The sequence below is a fragment of the Umbelopsis ramanniana genome, assembly GCF_025399195.1.
Source record: "Umbelopsis ramanniana AG unplaced genomic scaffold K450scaffold_42, whole genome shotgun sequence".
In the NCBI taxonomy this organism is placed as follows: Eukaryota; Fungi; Mucoromycota; class Umbelopsidomycetes; order Umbelopsidales; family Umbelopsidaceae; genus Umbelopsis; species Umbelopsis ramanniana.
In genome coordinates, this window is record NW_026252128.1 from 131,334 (window position 1) to 146,217 (window position 14,884).

At 45.3% G+C, this 14,884-nt stretch overlaps 4 protein-coding genes across 4 annotated transcripts; 2 read left to right on the top strand and 2 right to left on the bottom strand.

The window, feature by feature from the left end:
* Positions 1–3: 3 nt before the first annotated feature.
* K450DRAFT_248974 (uncharacterized protein) lies at positions 4–1,950 on the top strand. Its single transcript, XM_051590323.1, has 3 exons — positions 4–632; positions 700–1,074; positions 1,161–1,950. Exons 1-3 carry the CDS (start codon positions 38–40, stop codon positions 1,841–1,843), a joined length of 1,653 nt encoding a protein of 550 aa, XP_051443094.1. The 5' UTR covers positions 4–37; the 3' UTR covers positions 1,844–1,950.
* Positions 1,951–3,659, bottom strand: K450DRAFT_248976 (uncharacterized protein). The gene is made up of 2 exons (XM_051590324.1): positions 3,633–3,659; positions 1,951–3,572 (listed from the first exon to the last, which is right to left on the bottom strand). The coding sequence occupies exon 2, from the start codon at positions 3,408–3,410 to the stop codon at positions 2,058–2,060; it is 1,353 nt and encodes a 450-aa protein (XP_051443095.1). The 5' UTR covers positions 3,411–3,572; positions 3,633–3,659; the 3' UTR covers positions 1,951–2,057.
* Positions 3,585–13,674, top strand: K450DRAFT_248978 (uncharacterized protein). The gene is made up of 7 exons (XM_051590325.1): positions 3,585–9,157; positions 9,244–10,111; positions 10,180–10,319; positions 10,386–12,653; positions 12,731–12,845; positions 12,919–13,258; positions 13,326–13,674. Exons 1-7 carry the CDS (start codon positions 3,680–3,682, stop codon positions 13,516–13,518), a joined length of 9,402 nt encoding a protein of 3,133 aa, XP_051443096.1. The 5' UTR covers positions 3,585–3,679; the 3' UTR covers positions 13,519–13,674.
* A 6-nt stretch (positions 13,675–13,680) lies between these two features.
* On the bottom strand, positions 13,681–14,659 carry K450DRAFT_248986 (uncharacterized protein). The gene is made up of 3 exons (XM_051590326.1): positions 14,538–14,659; positions 14,079–14,467; positions 13,681–14,013 (listed from the first exon to the last, which is right to left on the bottom strand). The coding sequence occupies exons 2-3, from the start codon at positions 14,280–14,282 to the stop codon at positions 13,939–13,941; spliced, it is 279 nt and encodes a 92-aa protein (XP_051443097.1). The 5' UTR covers positions 14,283–14,467; positions 14,538–14,659; the 3' UTR covers positions 13,681–13,938.
* Positions 14,660–14,884: the final 225 nt, after the last annotated feature.

The following is a 14,884-nucleotide window of genomic DNA, read 5'->3' on the forward strand; positions in this document are numbered from 1 at the left end:
TTCACTGCCTTCCTCACGCAACCGACCACTGACGATCATGCAGCCCATGTTATTGCTTGGGTTGCCCTTTCTACTTTTTTTCCCATGCATCACATCCGCGCAGAATTCTGTCACAGTAGCCTTAAATAACTCTCAAATCGTGAACAATGTCCTTCCATCCGGCGGCATTCAGCACTACTTTTTTGATTCAAACTCTCAGGTTCAACAACCTACTGTTGCTATACCATTCATAACTACAGCTGCCACTCCACATGCATCAACCTCAATAGCGTCCTCAGCTTCAGTTTTACCTACAGCCTCAGTAGCTTTGCATGCTCGACGTTTGTTGCCTCGTGCTGGCAGCATTGCCGCCATCTATCTTACCGTCACTGTTTGCTCGCAGCCACAGCCACCTTCCAGCTATGAAGGATTTGTCCCTCCTTTGCAGGTGTTTGTGTCCACTACTTCTACCAACTCTCTGCCAGGACCCAATGTACCAGAAACGTCTCCCCTCAATACCACTTATTCTGGATTTACATCCTGGAATTCAACTTTATCTCCAACCACTCAACTGTGGGTTGGTGTTTCCGCTCCCGCTCTTGCCAATGGATGGACTGGCAATTGGACCTACCAAATTGGCACTTCAACCATTGGTATGTCTTATCACACAGTGTTCATCCTCATTTTTTTTTTCACCGAAGCTAATCTGTCTGTGTCCAGCCCCTATGCACGAACTCTTGATTCCGAGCTCGGACGATTCGATAGCTTATATGACATTGGACGATTCGGATAATAATAATGCGCTTTTCCTCACCAGCTCTTATCAAGGGAGCCAGGCACCTAATTTCACTGTCTTAATCACCACCAACCCACCACAAGAGCTGGCTTATTCCATTTGTGCCGCGCAGAAATTTGTGCAATCTCATCCTGTCAACTATACCATGACCGCACGAGGTCCTTTCAACGCTACCCGACAGCAAGCTTATGTGTCTGGACTATCGCCAGCTACCCGATACACGGCTTACTTAATGCAACCTCGTTCAAATAATCTTCCCGCTGCATACGGTCCGCCTATTTCATTCAGTACTAAATCAGGTATGTATGGGCAAGCCAATTCAAAGGCGAGAGAGCAGTATAGTTCGGTTGTTTAATCAAACCATCCTATCTTTACTTCACTTTAGAGCTCAACTGTAGATTGATCTATGGTCTCTCTTTCTGCGATCAAGTAGCCTACAGCGTAGCTACTAATCCTAACGACCCCGGAGCGGATATTTGGAACTTAACCCAGAGTTATGATCAAAATGCGGTTCAGGTGTTTCAACCCTTCGCCACTGCACTATCACAGTTCAACTGCGACACGACGCAATATTCTCTTGTTCGCAATTGTACTGACTGCTACAATGATTATAAAAATTGGATGTGCTCGGTTTTGATTCCTCGCTGTACCACGCCTAGCCCTTTCAACCAAGAAAATGACATGAACGACGGCCCATCTCAGGCTCTTCATGAAGTGCCTTTCAACCAGTCTCGCAACCCGTGGATAGATTCCACCTACTCACCGAACCAATGGACTGAATTACTCCCTTGCGTTGATTTGTGCTATCGAGTGGTTCAGAGTTGTCCTCCGTTCATGCAGTTCAATTGCCCATCGGGAGACATTGCCACGTCGCAATATGGATACTGGCAAACAGGAACGGCGTCTCAAAATGGCACCAACGTAGTATTCGATATCAATAACCCAACTTGCAATAGAATGGGTCTGAATACCTCATTGTTGGTGCTCAGTGGCGCTTTGCCGTCATTATCCATTCCATCTTCATTCTATGCTTTCACTGTGCTTGCCACCATTTGCTTGTTTATTTAAACTTCATCATACCCAACCCTTTGTTTCTTCTCACTCAATTGTATATTATCGCAATCTGTCCCTTTGGAGACCTCCGTCCACTTTTTTATAATTTGATCATCAATTAAACAAAATCGTAGATTACACCGTAATTCATCCACGCCTGTTTGTCATGTATATCGACAACTCTATTGACCAAAAATTACACTACGCTTTTCTAAAAAAAAAAGAAGGTCTATTTCGTCTTTTGCTTTTTGTTGCGGTACTTTTCCTTCTTCACTTCGTCGGAATCGCAGCGCTGCATGTCCAGCACCTTGACATAGTTGGCCATCTTGTGCTCCCGTCCACCTCCAAGAACAATATCAGCTGCAGGCAATCTGGAGATTCCTTGACTCCGGAGCGTACCGACGGTTGAGGTTTGGAAAGGTATGGTATCCACATCTCGCAAGAGTGTTTGATACATCATGGCTTTGGTCATATACTCATACCACTGTTCATGCAAGTGCTTCCATAATTTGAATGGGCTCGCCACACCAGCCGTGGTATGACCGTCACTTGCATACTGCCAATCCAGACCCTTAAATTCACAGTCGTACAAGACAAGCGGTAAGTCGCTGGCCATAATGTATTCAGGTCGGGAGGGTATCTTTTGCACATCCAATAGATCTCGAACGACCTCTGGATCCTCTAATCCTTGTCCAGCAAGGAACAAAACCGACATCATACATCGAACTTGGTGCCACAAAAACGCCGTTCCTTTCAATTCCAGTTCGTACATTTGCATACTGGGCGATTGCGTGATATCTTGCACTGGGCGAATGTCGACAGAGAGGACGGTTCGTTCATAGTTTTGAATGTTTTTGGAGGGGTCAAGTTTGCAGAAGTTGCGGAAATCATGGGCTCCAATTAAGTAGGAAGCGGCTTTTCGCATACCATCGAGGTCTAAATCTCCTTTGACGAAAAAGTACTTGTAAGTGCGCGAGACACAATCAAATCGAGCATTGAAGTCTTGAGGTGCTGCACTCCAGGCCACTACCCTTATATCCTTGGGAAGGATGCGGTTCAACGTGTCGATGTAAGGGATCTCCTGATAATCCGTGCTATCCCCTTCCTTTGGTTGATTACTTCGAACATTCAATCCAATGACTTGACCAAGTCCACTGACTCCTTTGTCCGTACGACCACATCGGGAATAATTGCATTTTTCTGGACTCTCTATCAGTTTAGCTGTCATGAGGGCCTTAAACACAGCGCCTTCCACAGTAGGTACGTCTTTTTCGTTTCCTTGAGCAGCAAATCCCGAGTATGGCCAGCCGAAATAGGCTACTTTGAAAGCGACGGATCGCTGTGAGTATTTGGACATATCAAACGGCCGTGATTTTCTTTGTGACTTCTTTGACGACGGTGCATTGGCTTGATCTGCGGTGGACGACTTGACCGGACTGCTGCTAGATTCTAGGGAGAGAATGCGTTGAACCAATTGTTCATGACTCCAATCTTTGTATTTTGTTTCTGACATTAGATAGCGATTGACGTGTAGGCGAGATATGGGTGACAATGAACAAATTCGACGGACTGTCTTGAGCATTCGCTCCTCTGCTGCGTTATTCAAACTGAGGGTTCAGCCAAAAATTCAAACATTTTTCTTTCTCTGCTTGAACACTTTGGCAGTCACGCTCAAGGGCTCGCTCGCAGTGCGCGTAATTTAAAACGATGCAGGGTTCGCAAAGCGTTGAAGAGAAAGACAATGCTACTGTGGTCAGTCAATGAACTTACAGCGAACACATTTTACAAAAGGGCTGATAAATACTCTCATTGAGCACTATGTGTAAATGGCTCATGGCAGGCTAGTTAACAATGGGAAAAAGGACTTGTTGCAGTGATGAAACCAGTGTTGCAGCCACAGGTTTTTGTTGTTTAAAAGGGATGCTATCGTGGACACCTTCGCTCACAGAAGCAAAGACAATCATGCTTAACTTCTGCTTTTGGTCGCCCAACACACTCATTAAGCTCCGCGCCTGGTATCATGGTAATGAAATTTTTCCAGTGCCGATTTGGCTGGCAAAACGTATCTTGGTTCGAAGCAGCTCAATGGCAAACTGGCTGTCTCAACTTGCCATTGCCTGTATCGCGCTGATCATAGCGCGATACCTGGTTGATTTCTTTCTCTCATTAAAATATAATTTTGAATACGGCCATCTTGGCTTTCTTTCAATAAGCGGAATCAAGTACCACCTTCGAGCAAAACTACCACAAAATGCCAGTGCAAGGACGGTAACTTTCAACATTGGTAAAATCAAGCTACGACTACGACATCGATTCTTTCAATCTCGTGATGATACCGAGCAACAACTTGCTTTTTTCACATTACATATACAGGATGTCACCATCGTAGTGCACGACTTGGCCCTGCTGCGTAAGCAGGCTCAAATTCAAAAGGAACTCCGAGAGCAGCAGAAGCGTCGGGGAGGGAGTCTGGCTTCGGTCGGCGAATCGCTCACTCGAATACCTTGGTGGTACTCGTTATCCATTGTCAAATGGGTTATCCGGATCACTTCCGCCGTCCCAGCGCAGATGATCATATCCGGGTTAACTCAATATGCGGATGTGCGATTCGGGGTTGTGAAAGTGGTTGTCAAAAATGTAGCGTCTTATCGATTGGAAAACGCTACCCTTTCGTCCATGCTGTTTGCAGATGTCGAACGAAAAGCGACACCTACTCCTATGGATATGCGGGACCAGCTTAATGATGCATCTATCTTGATGCAAGAATTCTTGCTCAACGCCAAGCATCAACAACATTCATTTAAGAAGGCAAATCATTTGTGGAAGGATAAGTTTTTTCAGATCAACGCAACTCTTGGGCCAATGGAGGTCATACCTCATTCAGATAATGTGGAGACAAATATTGTAACGGCCGTTTCCTTACCAGCCCGCTCTTATTTTGCCTTATCCTGCCATCTGTCAGCTGCCTGTACAACACTCAAAAGTGTCTCTGTAGACGTCAGAGTTGGGTCCATGGACATCGATGCTGATCAGTTATTATCTTTATATCAATCCTCAGTAACAGAGAGTCCAGCTGTGTTGAATGAACCAACGTCGGGTCAACAGAGTAAACGGAATAGCGCATTGGGTGGTTTGCATCGGTCTGGAGCAATTTATACGCATAATCGAACAGCCTCTGCCGAACCCGCCATTCAGCCGGATCAGAAGCGAAGTTCGTTGTTATTGTTCAAGGAATTGACCATGTCCATGGCCAACATCGAAGTTATAAAGCGCATAACGTCAGATTCAGATGAAGAAATTCATGAGAAGCTCAACCTCTCTCTCCAGGCAATGTCCCTTTCATGCGTTAGAGATCTATGTCATCAAGATCTTGATATTCGAGAGTTCCCTCATTCCGCGAACTTCTCAACAAAATCTATGCAGGTCGCTATCCTTTCCATGACGCCTGCTCCTGAAATACAATCCTCTGTTATCCTTGCGCTTTCGGGAATAGATACTTCGCTCAAAGCGACCGAGCCTGTTCTCATTAGCAAAAAGCAGGCCCTGACGGCTCAGATTGTTGACACTTTTGCCGGCGACCTTGACCCAGCAATGGAGGATCCAAATATGCAGTTCGTGACAGGTTCAGTGAATGTAATCTCGCCGAGTTTAACCTTGGATATGGTCAAATTGTCCTCTTATCAAAACATCGTCGGTATGTTGACACAGCCGAAGCAACCTCGCAAGGCATCTACTACCCCCCCTACAACTTGGCATATCCAAAGGGTGCCGAGATTCATGTTGTCGGTCTCCATCGGTAACCCAACCTTCTACGTCTACCATTTCTCAAAGTTGGAGAGTTTCGACGAACCTGCCATGCCACACTATACAGGGTTTGATCTGCGCGACGTTCTCGTCACGTTTAGAGGCAACTATATACAATCATCGGAAGGCCCAGCATCACCTCCATTATTATCTCCTCTTGGGTCACCTACTCATACGCCCGACAATTTCTTGCATTCAACCAGTCCTCCGCTCTCACCCACCTTCGAAAAAACAACACCGGCAAGTCGATGGCAGAAGCTGTTGCGAAAAAGCTGGAGATCATACTCTAAATCTCCATCATCCCATACGTCAGCTAGACATTGGATGTTTGATGTTTTTGCCAGTGTTCGACTGTTAGAATGTAGTTCGGCATTTCCTTTCGAAACCACAACAAAGTCAGAACAACCTCCCACGCTGGATAATACCCTACTGTACATTGACGAAATCAATATCAGCGCGCGAGCATCCTTGACAGCGTCTATAATCACACAGAGAAAACGTCAATCACCGCATATGCAACTGATCATCGACCAACCCATCATAGAATTATGTTTATCCATTGATAAACCTAGCATCAACCTGTGGTCAGAATATGCCAACAGGAAGCAACTGGTTATTTTGCAGCAAGCCATGACCAGCACGATGGGGATAACCAAGGGTGGTTTCCGACAACCTAAACCGGCTACATCTGAGAAGACCGATAGCGCATATCAACCTTATTTACGAAACGTCAATATGACTTTAGCCATACATAATTTATGTGCTGGCGTGGTTGGCTTGGATGAAGGCATTCGAGGAAAGCGCAAGGTGCCTGAAGGCTATGTCGACAATGCACCGGAAAAAGATACCTGCCTTGGCCTTGCACTTTATATTGAGTCGCTCTCTATTAATTACAAGACGAGTAAAGCGAATGTCGATCGGTCCCTGGCTGAAAGCATCTTGGAGCTACCGAGTAATCAGACTCTGTTAGGCGCGGTCGACGTTTTCTTGACTGGAAGTGGACTATCGCCATGTGTGGGTCTCAGCAACGGTCAAATGTTTTATCTGTCCGGTCTTGGTGGTGAACGAGAATGCTTTGTTCATTTATTACAAGTTGATTCTCGGTCTATCCTTCGCATGAAGTCGGATGAAACTGGATTGACCTTGATCTCCAAATCTTCTGTCTCGTTTGGTCGCGTACTTGTTTATTATACTCTGCAAAACCACTATGCTACGCTGCTTGCTATTCTGGCACTGAAAAATATCGCCCCCAAGGCAAAGGAAGAAATAGCATCGTCTCCAAAGAGGTTCAAGGTGGACGTTGAGAAATGCTCGGTTGCTTTACATCATGTCGACGTACGCTGCTTATTTCCCGGCAACTTGGACTTGTTTCTACGAACCAAAGAATTGCATTTCAATTTACCCATGTCTTCATCCCGTCAAGAACTGCAAGTGCGCTCGATTAAGTTATTTGGTATTGCACCTAGTAACACTTCCTCTTGGGATGAACTTATTGGCATCGATGATCTCAAGATCATTCGTGAAACTCGAAGCAAAGCCATGAATCGTTCACAGAATCGTACGGTTATTATTTCATCATCCGGAGTACATATCATCATTCCATTTGGATACGTTGTTGCCAACATTATCGACAATGCCATCAGCGCTTCCAAGTCGTTGAGGTTGCTTAATGGGCGTTTGTTTTCTGATAAATATTTTGACTGGAATGGCCCAATGCCCAAGAACAACCCTGTTGAAATGCCCACCATCCAGCTTCGATTTGAAATATTTACCTTCACCCTTGAAGACAATCCATTTGAAGCTGATCTTCGTCTTATCTATAAGACTGGAACCATTCAGCAAAAGACGAGATTGGCAAACGAAGATGCATTTATGGCAAAAGCCCAGTCCATGGAATCTCAACGGCAACAGCAGAAGCAAGACGATGAAAACGGCCGTAGAGCGTTGGACGGTGAACAGGTTCGAGATGGCTTTTTGAAAGGATCAGAGACCCCACTGACTTTTAGAAGCACACCAAGGCCAGACCATGACGAAGCCTCATTTCGACGGGGATCTTCATCCTCCAACATATCTGTCAATGTTGCCTGGAGTCGGTTGCAGGAACACAATGCCAAGGTCTGGGTCAGGAGCATTCACGCGGCGCAAAAGGAAGAACAGCAGGGTCTGGAAGCACTTTGTGACAGTCGGCGTCAGCATCGTCACAAAATTGTTTATGATTTCGGCCAGAGAACGCTAGAATTTACTTCAAAGTACCTTGCTGATCTGTTCGATATCTCCATGGTTCCAGCACCTCGACATACATCTCTTCTGTTTGGCGCTATGCGTAACTTAGACCTTACTGTATCTATACCAACGTTTCCTCTGGATCAAACTCGTTTGTTCATTCAGAATATCGGTAATGGTGTTCCTCTCGACACGCAGTTCTCCATGCTCGCACCTTTCCATTTGAACTGGTTTGCTGATGAAACATGGATCCAACTCAGAGATTACCCGCTTCCCCTCCTGTACGTACCACCGAGTACGAAGAAAGATGTTAATACCTGGCCACAAGCTTGGTCTTTGTCTGGTGACTATGTTTTTGGAGATGAACTCGGATCAAAACTGGCAACAAGACTCGTTGATGTCGTATTGGTTGATCTTCAGAATGGTACAAACTATAATATGAAGATTCCTCGTACCTCATCTCCACCCAAGTTCTACTCCATCGTTGAAATTCGTTGCTTGGTTAGTAATCCTACTCGCATGGCTTGGTCTCAGTCTGTACAACCATCTATTCAAGATGTCTCTCGTGTATTCGAGTATTTTACTCGTCCTCCGGTTGATCCGTCTGCAAAATTGGGGTTCTGGGATAAAATCCGTCACATCATCCATACAAAGACCCGCATTCGCTTCAATGGAGACCTAGCTGTGTGCTTGAAAGGAACACGAGACCCATACAATCTTATTGGAAAAGGTGCTGGATTTGTCAAAGTATGGAGCAAGGAAGTGCAATGGCTCTTGGGTTACGATAATCCTCAAGGCGAATTTATGCAGGTATTGAGTCAAGACTACATGCTGGCTGTTCCTGATCTTGTCAATGGTACATATGTTGTGAAGCATATCTTGCCAATATCCGCGGATACCATCAAAAGTCGTCATCGGTCGGAAACAGCCAGTGTAGCGATGGCTTCCCCACCACCGGCACAAAGCGAAGCACGCAAATTCAAAACTCCTGACTCACCCACCGTCTTAAGTACCTCGTCTCCTGACATTCGATCTCCTTGGCCTACTGAGAATATGCGACGCACGAACAGCACCCCGGTTCCGGCTAAAAATTACTTTGAACGAAAGCATCTGCAGAAGATAGGTCTCAAGTTATCAGGTGGTGTTAGATGGGGTCTTGGTTGTAAATATGAACGACGTTGTGAATCAAACTGTCCAAAGTGCGAAGGAAAAGGCGAATGTCGATCGTTGGATTTCATACCGCATTATCGAATCAAATTCTGTACTCCTGCCAATGTTGCCAAACAGCCAGAGGGCGCTGAGGTCAGTATCCTCACATGTTGATGAACTTTGACAATGGTGTTACTTATGTTTCCAATTTATCTTCGCTATTATTTTGCGTTTTACAGAACTATGATGCGTTTACCGGATTCCGTTCACACTTTATACACTTTTCAGTCAGCCTTGTCCAGAATACCAATATCAATCGATCCACTGATGCTGTCAATGCGTTGCATCTCAGCCCAGGGTTTGTGGACCACTTTTTGCAATGGTTCCGGTTATTTGGAGGCGGTATGGGTCTACCTATTCGCACTGGGTCTCTCTTTCCCAGGGCAGACACTCGGGCGACTAAGAAATTTGGAAAGCATTTGAGCACCGTCAAATACAAGATTGTCACCGACAACCTTTTCATAGGCTGGTTTGAGAAAGACGAACAATCCTTGTACAGCATTAATGGTACTGGTCAGACCGTTGGTATGAAGGCGTCTGTAAGCAGTTTCAAATTCGATTTGCACCAGAGACGAATCACTACCAAGGTGGAAAGCCGAGAATTTGGACGAGAGCGTATCAAACCCCACTGGCTACTACACGAAGCCCAACTTCAACTATCTGACCTAGATCTCAGAGTAGTGCAAGCCACGTACCCTGATATTGACCCGAACGATGACCTTGACTTCGGCAGGAGTTCAGGGTTACCCTCTTTTGTTGTTGATGAGACATCAACTGTCAACTCGGAATCCAGCCAAACGTTTGAAAGTAGTAACTCTGATTTTGAGGACTCTTTTAATTTCTCGGACAGTATGCCACAAGACTGGGTGGATCTTGATGATTATGTGGAACTTGATCTTCGTACGCCTGACTTCCGGCCAGCTATCAGTGTCTTCCCCATGATGTTTTCTCCAAACATTGGCTACTTTAAGCAAACCAATCGAGATGACGCTGAACGCTTCCACTATTTACATGGAACACATGATTGCATACTTGGCTCTGCTAGGGGTGAGTTGACCCGGAACTGTTTTATGCGTTATTAAATTGTACACTTTGGCTGACCCATTTTTTCAAAGACACACGTGCTATTCAAGTCAACTTGCTGAGACAGCGCATGCAGGCCATTGATGAACAAATACACTCTCATCAAGAGAGGTTGGACGACGTTGAGAGAAGACTTCAAAAGCTGCCTTTCGAAACTGAGCTGTTGAATGAGGTCAGTAGATTGTATAATGTGCTGTTGGGTCATCCTATGCGATGCTAATATTGAACAAATGATTAGTCGCAAAACATCGTGGAGAAGACAACAGTTCTCTTTGAGAAAAAGAGTCTCTTACAACGTTACCTTAAATCTGTACTCACTCAAAATATGCCTGACCTACCACGAACGCAATCCAATGCTGCGGCAACCAAGCATTCTCTACTTGAAAATGATCCTACAGATAAATGGGAAACGCTCATGGGTTACTTTAAGCAACGGTGTATCGTTCATAATCCGCAAATCATTTGGAATAACTCTGTGCGAAATTTAGTCTATCGGCTATTGGATGTTCATGGCCAGAATCGAGCGCATTCCTATTATATGTCGATGCGAGCTGTCAAGTTTTTGCGCGACTTGACCAACGATATCGAATCGAAGATCAAGTTACAAGCAAAATCGCCTATGGGCTCACAATTGGATCAAGTCTTGGACATGGAAATGGCGAATGATATTATCGAAAAATTGTTGGCTGACCAGAAACCCAACTCGTCCGTCCCGCCGACTGTATCCGATGATACAGCCACCCCTGGTAGCAGGCAGGACGATGATGATTCGGAAGCCAACATCAATGATCCTGATTATCAGTTCAGAGGTGTGCCAAGTGGTTACGAGATGAGGAGCAGCTATATTGTTGAGTTACTCAACCCGCAGATCAGCTTACAATCGGATCGAAACCCTGATTCTGTTGTGCTGGTGTCGACTGAGCGCACTCAAATCAAAGGTTTCCATCTTTATGATTGCAGTGGAGATGACCAAGACACGGCCATTGTCAAAAGTCGAACGATCTTCAGTGTGGATAACATACAATTTTTCGTGGCCAAAAAGGAACATTTTGATACAGTGGATCTTCTGTTTGACAACCATTATGGCGCTCGTGGAAACGAGCACTGGTTAACCTGGATACCACTGGAGATGCTCATTAATTACACCAAACGGTCTGACAAGTTCCAAAGAGTAGCCGAAAGAGCTGCTGCGACCATGCAGTATGACACGTTCAACCCGTTGCGCTTGAAGACCAGCCAAGATGATTTTAATCGCTTCCATCCACTGCAAGAACGATGCGACTCCATGACAGTCAGCTTTCCTAGTCTGAAATTGACAGCAAATTCAAAACAATACAATGCCATTGTAGATGTGGTCATGGATCTTGTTTTGTACAGTGAGCCAGCTCGTAAAGAACGACTTGAACGCCTGAAAGAAATCATCCTGACAGCAGATATGGCCAATCTCTCCAATACAACGGAAACCATTGTCTATCTACAAAACAACGTTCGCCAACTTGCTACAACGCAAGAGCAGTATCGCCTCAACCTTCCGGATTTGCGAGAACAGCAACTACAGGATTACAGAATGATTCAGGGAAGATTGCAGCACTTCAAGGAAGAGTTGTATCTGGTGATGGAGGCTATCAAAAAAAATCCAAGCGGCAAACAGGATAGCATGGAAGCCGCTCAAACCAAGCTGAAAGTCAGCTTCTCCTCACAAACGATCATTTGGGAGATGATCATTGAATCAGAGCGTACACTTTGCGAATGGACCTTAAGCAATGCTCACTACGTCTGGCTCAACAAGGAAGACCACTCTAGCTCTAATACCTTGGAGTTGGATATGATTCAATGCATCAATCGTCTGCCTAACCCCACTTTTGCCGAGATCATTTCGCCTTACCTTGAAAATCGAAAGCAAGTGGATTTCTCAAAACAAAAGATGCTGCGAGGTTACCTCATGGATCTTCCTCCCGTTGGAGGCATTCCTGTCGTTCAGCACTTGGAGATCAACCTCTTCCCACTCAAATTCCAGATGACGCATGAGTTTGGAAAACTGTTGGCTACTTATGTGTTCCCTGTTGAAAAGCGGAAAGGAGCAACAGCTGCCATTCCGATATCCTCCAGTTCTTCTGCTCCAAATGTGACCAGTAGTGTGGTTTCGAGTCGTACGTCTGAAGCTAACAGTTTAATGGCGACGTCTTCTTTTGGCGATCTTCGTAGTGCTGGCAAAGACACTACATCCTTATCAACGAGTAGCGATGTTGTATCGTCTGACACCCACCTTGATACGTTTAGATCGGAAACACTACGGCCGAAGCGCTCTGAAGATTATCTACGAAGCAACTTTTCTTCTACTACCCAAACAAGCAAACGTTCTCATGGCAAAAAGCATTCGAAAAATGTCTCGTCCAATAGCGTTCCTAACGCCGACGATCTGTCCGTTATGAAAGAGAGAGCGTCTAACAATAGAACCTTTATCTACATCAAGGTGCCGGGAGCTAAGCATTGTCTCAGTTATCAGGTAAAAATATCTAACATTGGCAGGCATGGATATATGCGCTGTGTTGATTCTTATTCACTATCTTTTGTGTACCATAGGGACCCAAGGAGAAGAATATTGAAGACTTGTATGAGTTTGTGTTTTCTCAGCCAACTCTTGAGTATCGCAATCGAACGTGGAGTTGGTATGAGTTGATGAATGCCGTCAAAAAGGGTAAGAACATGTCTTGCTAGTTGACCCATCTGAATTCGCCTTGCGAGAATACTCATGCATCATACCCCTACAGATTTCCTTCGGGCTGCCCTCAAGCACAGCGGTCAATTGATTAGAGATAAGCTCAAAATACGTCGGCACCCTCGAGCTCCACGCACTACAGCATCCTCAACTTCGCTTATCAACGAACCAATCTATCAAAGGGCCATTGCTGCTGCCAATGCCACTGAACAGCAAAAACCAAGCACAAGCAGCTCTATTAGCATTGCTTCCGTGTCTTCTGACGGTTATGATAACCAGGATGATATGAGTGTTAACGACATGGATTTAATCAACGCAACTTCGGATACTGCTGATCAAGAAGGATCGACGCGCCGAAAGAAACAAACGTTGTTCTCTACATGGTCTCGCAGGTATGTTTGCATCCATACAACCCATTGTATATCTTTGACCTCTCATGCTAAACCATCTTCCCTCTAGTAAAAAAGCAGACGATAACCCACCGTCCCCTGTACTACCAAGTCCTCAGACCCAACCTAGCGAGACGCAAACCATGATCGCGGCAACAGAGATTTATCGAAAGGGCAAGTTATTGTTTGGCAAATCATACAGTGGGCCGTTTAGAACTACTTCTCCTTCAATCCATAGCCGCAGTACCACTAATTCAGATTAGCCTGTACACAGAAACTCTTTGTAAATTTGATACCTTGTACATACCTTTTCATTTCTTTTAAATTTTAATTTTGACGTCCCATACAATCGCACAAAAGATATGAATGGAAATGTGCCTGAGGCAGGGGGCATTGTACAAACTAATGCAACAGCATATAACAAAGAACATGGTGTGCCTACCAAACGTTACTCAAGAGCTCAGGGTTGGGAACACACTAATCACTCTCCTCCAGCTCATTCTTTCACATTTTCCGGTTCCCATAGTAGTCGATACATGTCATTCAAGTCGGTGTTCCCAAAAATTTCTACCACACACATGCATCCATAAATCTAGTAGAGACAGTAATCTTCAATTGATTTTATTCCACCGAAGAATTAGATTGAAATCGACCAGCATTGGACCGGCATGGTTGAACGTAATTTAGCGGGAGGTGGCGGCAGCCTTAGGGGCGAAACCCTTAGCTTGTTGCTTGCTGACCTTGGGCTGTTGGGGGTTCTGTGGTAAAGGGAAAAAGTCAGTCAAGGTGACTGTAGTCAGATAGGCTGGATGATGCTACTTACGGATGCCTTGGTGGCAGCCTTGGCCTTCTTTGCCTCCTTGCTCTTGGCAACAGCAGCCTGGCGTGCAGCGGCACGGACCTCAGGCTTCTGAGCGCGCTTGGCACGGATAGCATCCCAGGAAGCACCAACGACGGCACGGTCGTGCTTGACAGTGCGACGGGTACGCTTCTTGGCGATCTCTTCCGTGATGCCCTTCTTGTGCATACGACGGTAGACAACGGTCCAGTCAATCTTGCGAGGGTTCAAACGTTGCTTGAAGTAAGACTCGCACTTGCCGTTGACGAAACGGAAGGACTGAATGAGAATGGAGTAGTTAGTATGTAATTCGATGGCAATGCTGATGCTTTTCTCTCAATGTCGTGTCAAAACCAAAAGAATGTCTACGTACTCTGCAAAATTAAAAAAAAGTATATAAGTTTCCATTGAAAGTTCAAAATGTCCAATGTCGAAGTTTCTTACCTGTTGTCAGTGCGAACATAGATCTTACCCTTGGCAGGATAGATCTTGAAGCCGGAGAAGGCGCAGATTTCTGTTCTATAACGGATGGATGAGTCAGATGGATGATGGGTGGATGATGCAGTTGGACGATACAATACTTCATAATCGGCTATGGGAAAAGAGGAAGTTCACTATGCCTACGATGGCCATACCCTAAAAGGGCAGCCCAGCGAACTTGCCACTCGGTTTGAATGATGATGTCACCGGCCCTAAATTTCAGCTGCCCTACTAAAGTTTCAATGCTCAATTTTACTTCTCCGTGTAAAATTACTACCGTCTCTAAGACCCACTTCGCCGGTTTATATATC

What these genes read in the sequence shown, in the direction of transcription:
- K450DRAFT_248974 (XM_051590323.1), top strand. Translation starts at nt 38, where the DNA reads ATGCAGCCCATGTTATTGCTTGGGTTGCCCTTTCTACTTTTTTTCCCA. An exon ending in AATTGGCACTTCAACCATTG is followed by an intron (nt 633 to 699) that starts GTATGTCTTATC and finishes GTCTGTGTCCAG; the next exon opens with CCCCTATGCACGAACTCTTG. An exon ending in TTCATTCAGTACTAAATCAG is followed by an intron (nt 1,075 to 1,160) that starts GTATGTATGGGC and finishes ACTTCACTTTAG; the next exon opens with AGCTCAACTGTAGATTGATC.
- K450DRAFT_248976 (XM_051590324.1), bottom strand. Translation starts at nt 3,410, where the DNA reads ATGCTCAAGACAGTCCGTCGAATTTGTTCATTGTCACCCATATCTCGC.
- K450DRAFT_248978 (XM_051590325.1), top strand. Translation starts at nt 3,680, where the DNA reads ATGGGAAAAAGGACTTGTTGCAGTGATGAAACCAGTGTTGCAGCCACA. An exon ending in AACAGCCAGAGGGCGCTGAG is followed by an intron (nt 9,158 to 9,243) that starts GTCAGTATCCTC and finishes TGCGTTTTACAG; the next exon opens with AACTATGATGCGTTTACCGG. An exon ending in GATGAATGCCGTCAAAAAGG is followed by an intron (nt 12,846 to 12,918) that starts GTAAGAACATGT and finishes ATACCCCTACAG; the next exon opens with ATTTCCTTCGGGCTGCCCTC.
- K450DRAFT_248986 (XM_051590326.1), bottom strand. Translation starts at nt 14,282, where the DNA reads ATGCACAAGAAGGGCATCACGGAAGAGATCGCCAAGAAGCGTACCCGT. An exon ending in AGGCTGCCACCAAGGCATCC is followed by an intron (nt 14,014 to 14,078) that starts GTAAGTAGCATC and finishes CCTTTACCACAG; the next exon opens with AACCCCCAACAGCCCAAGGT.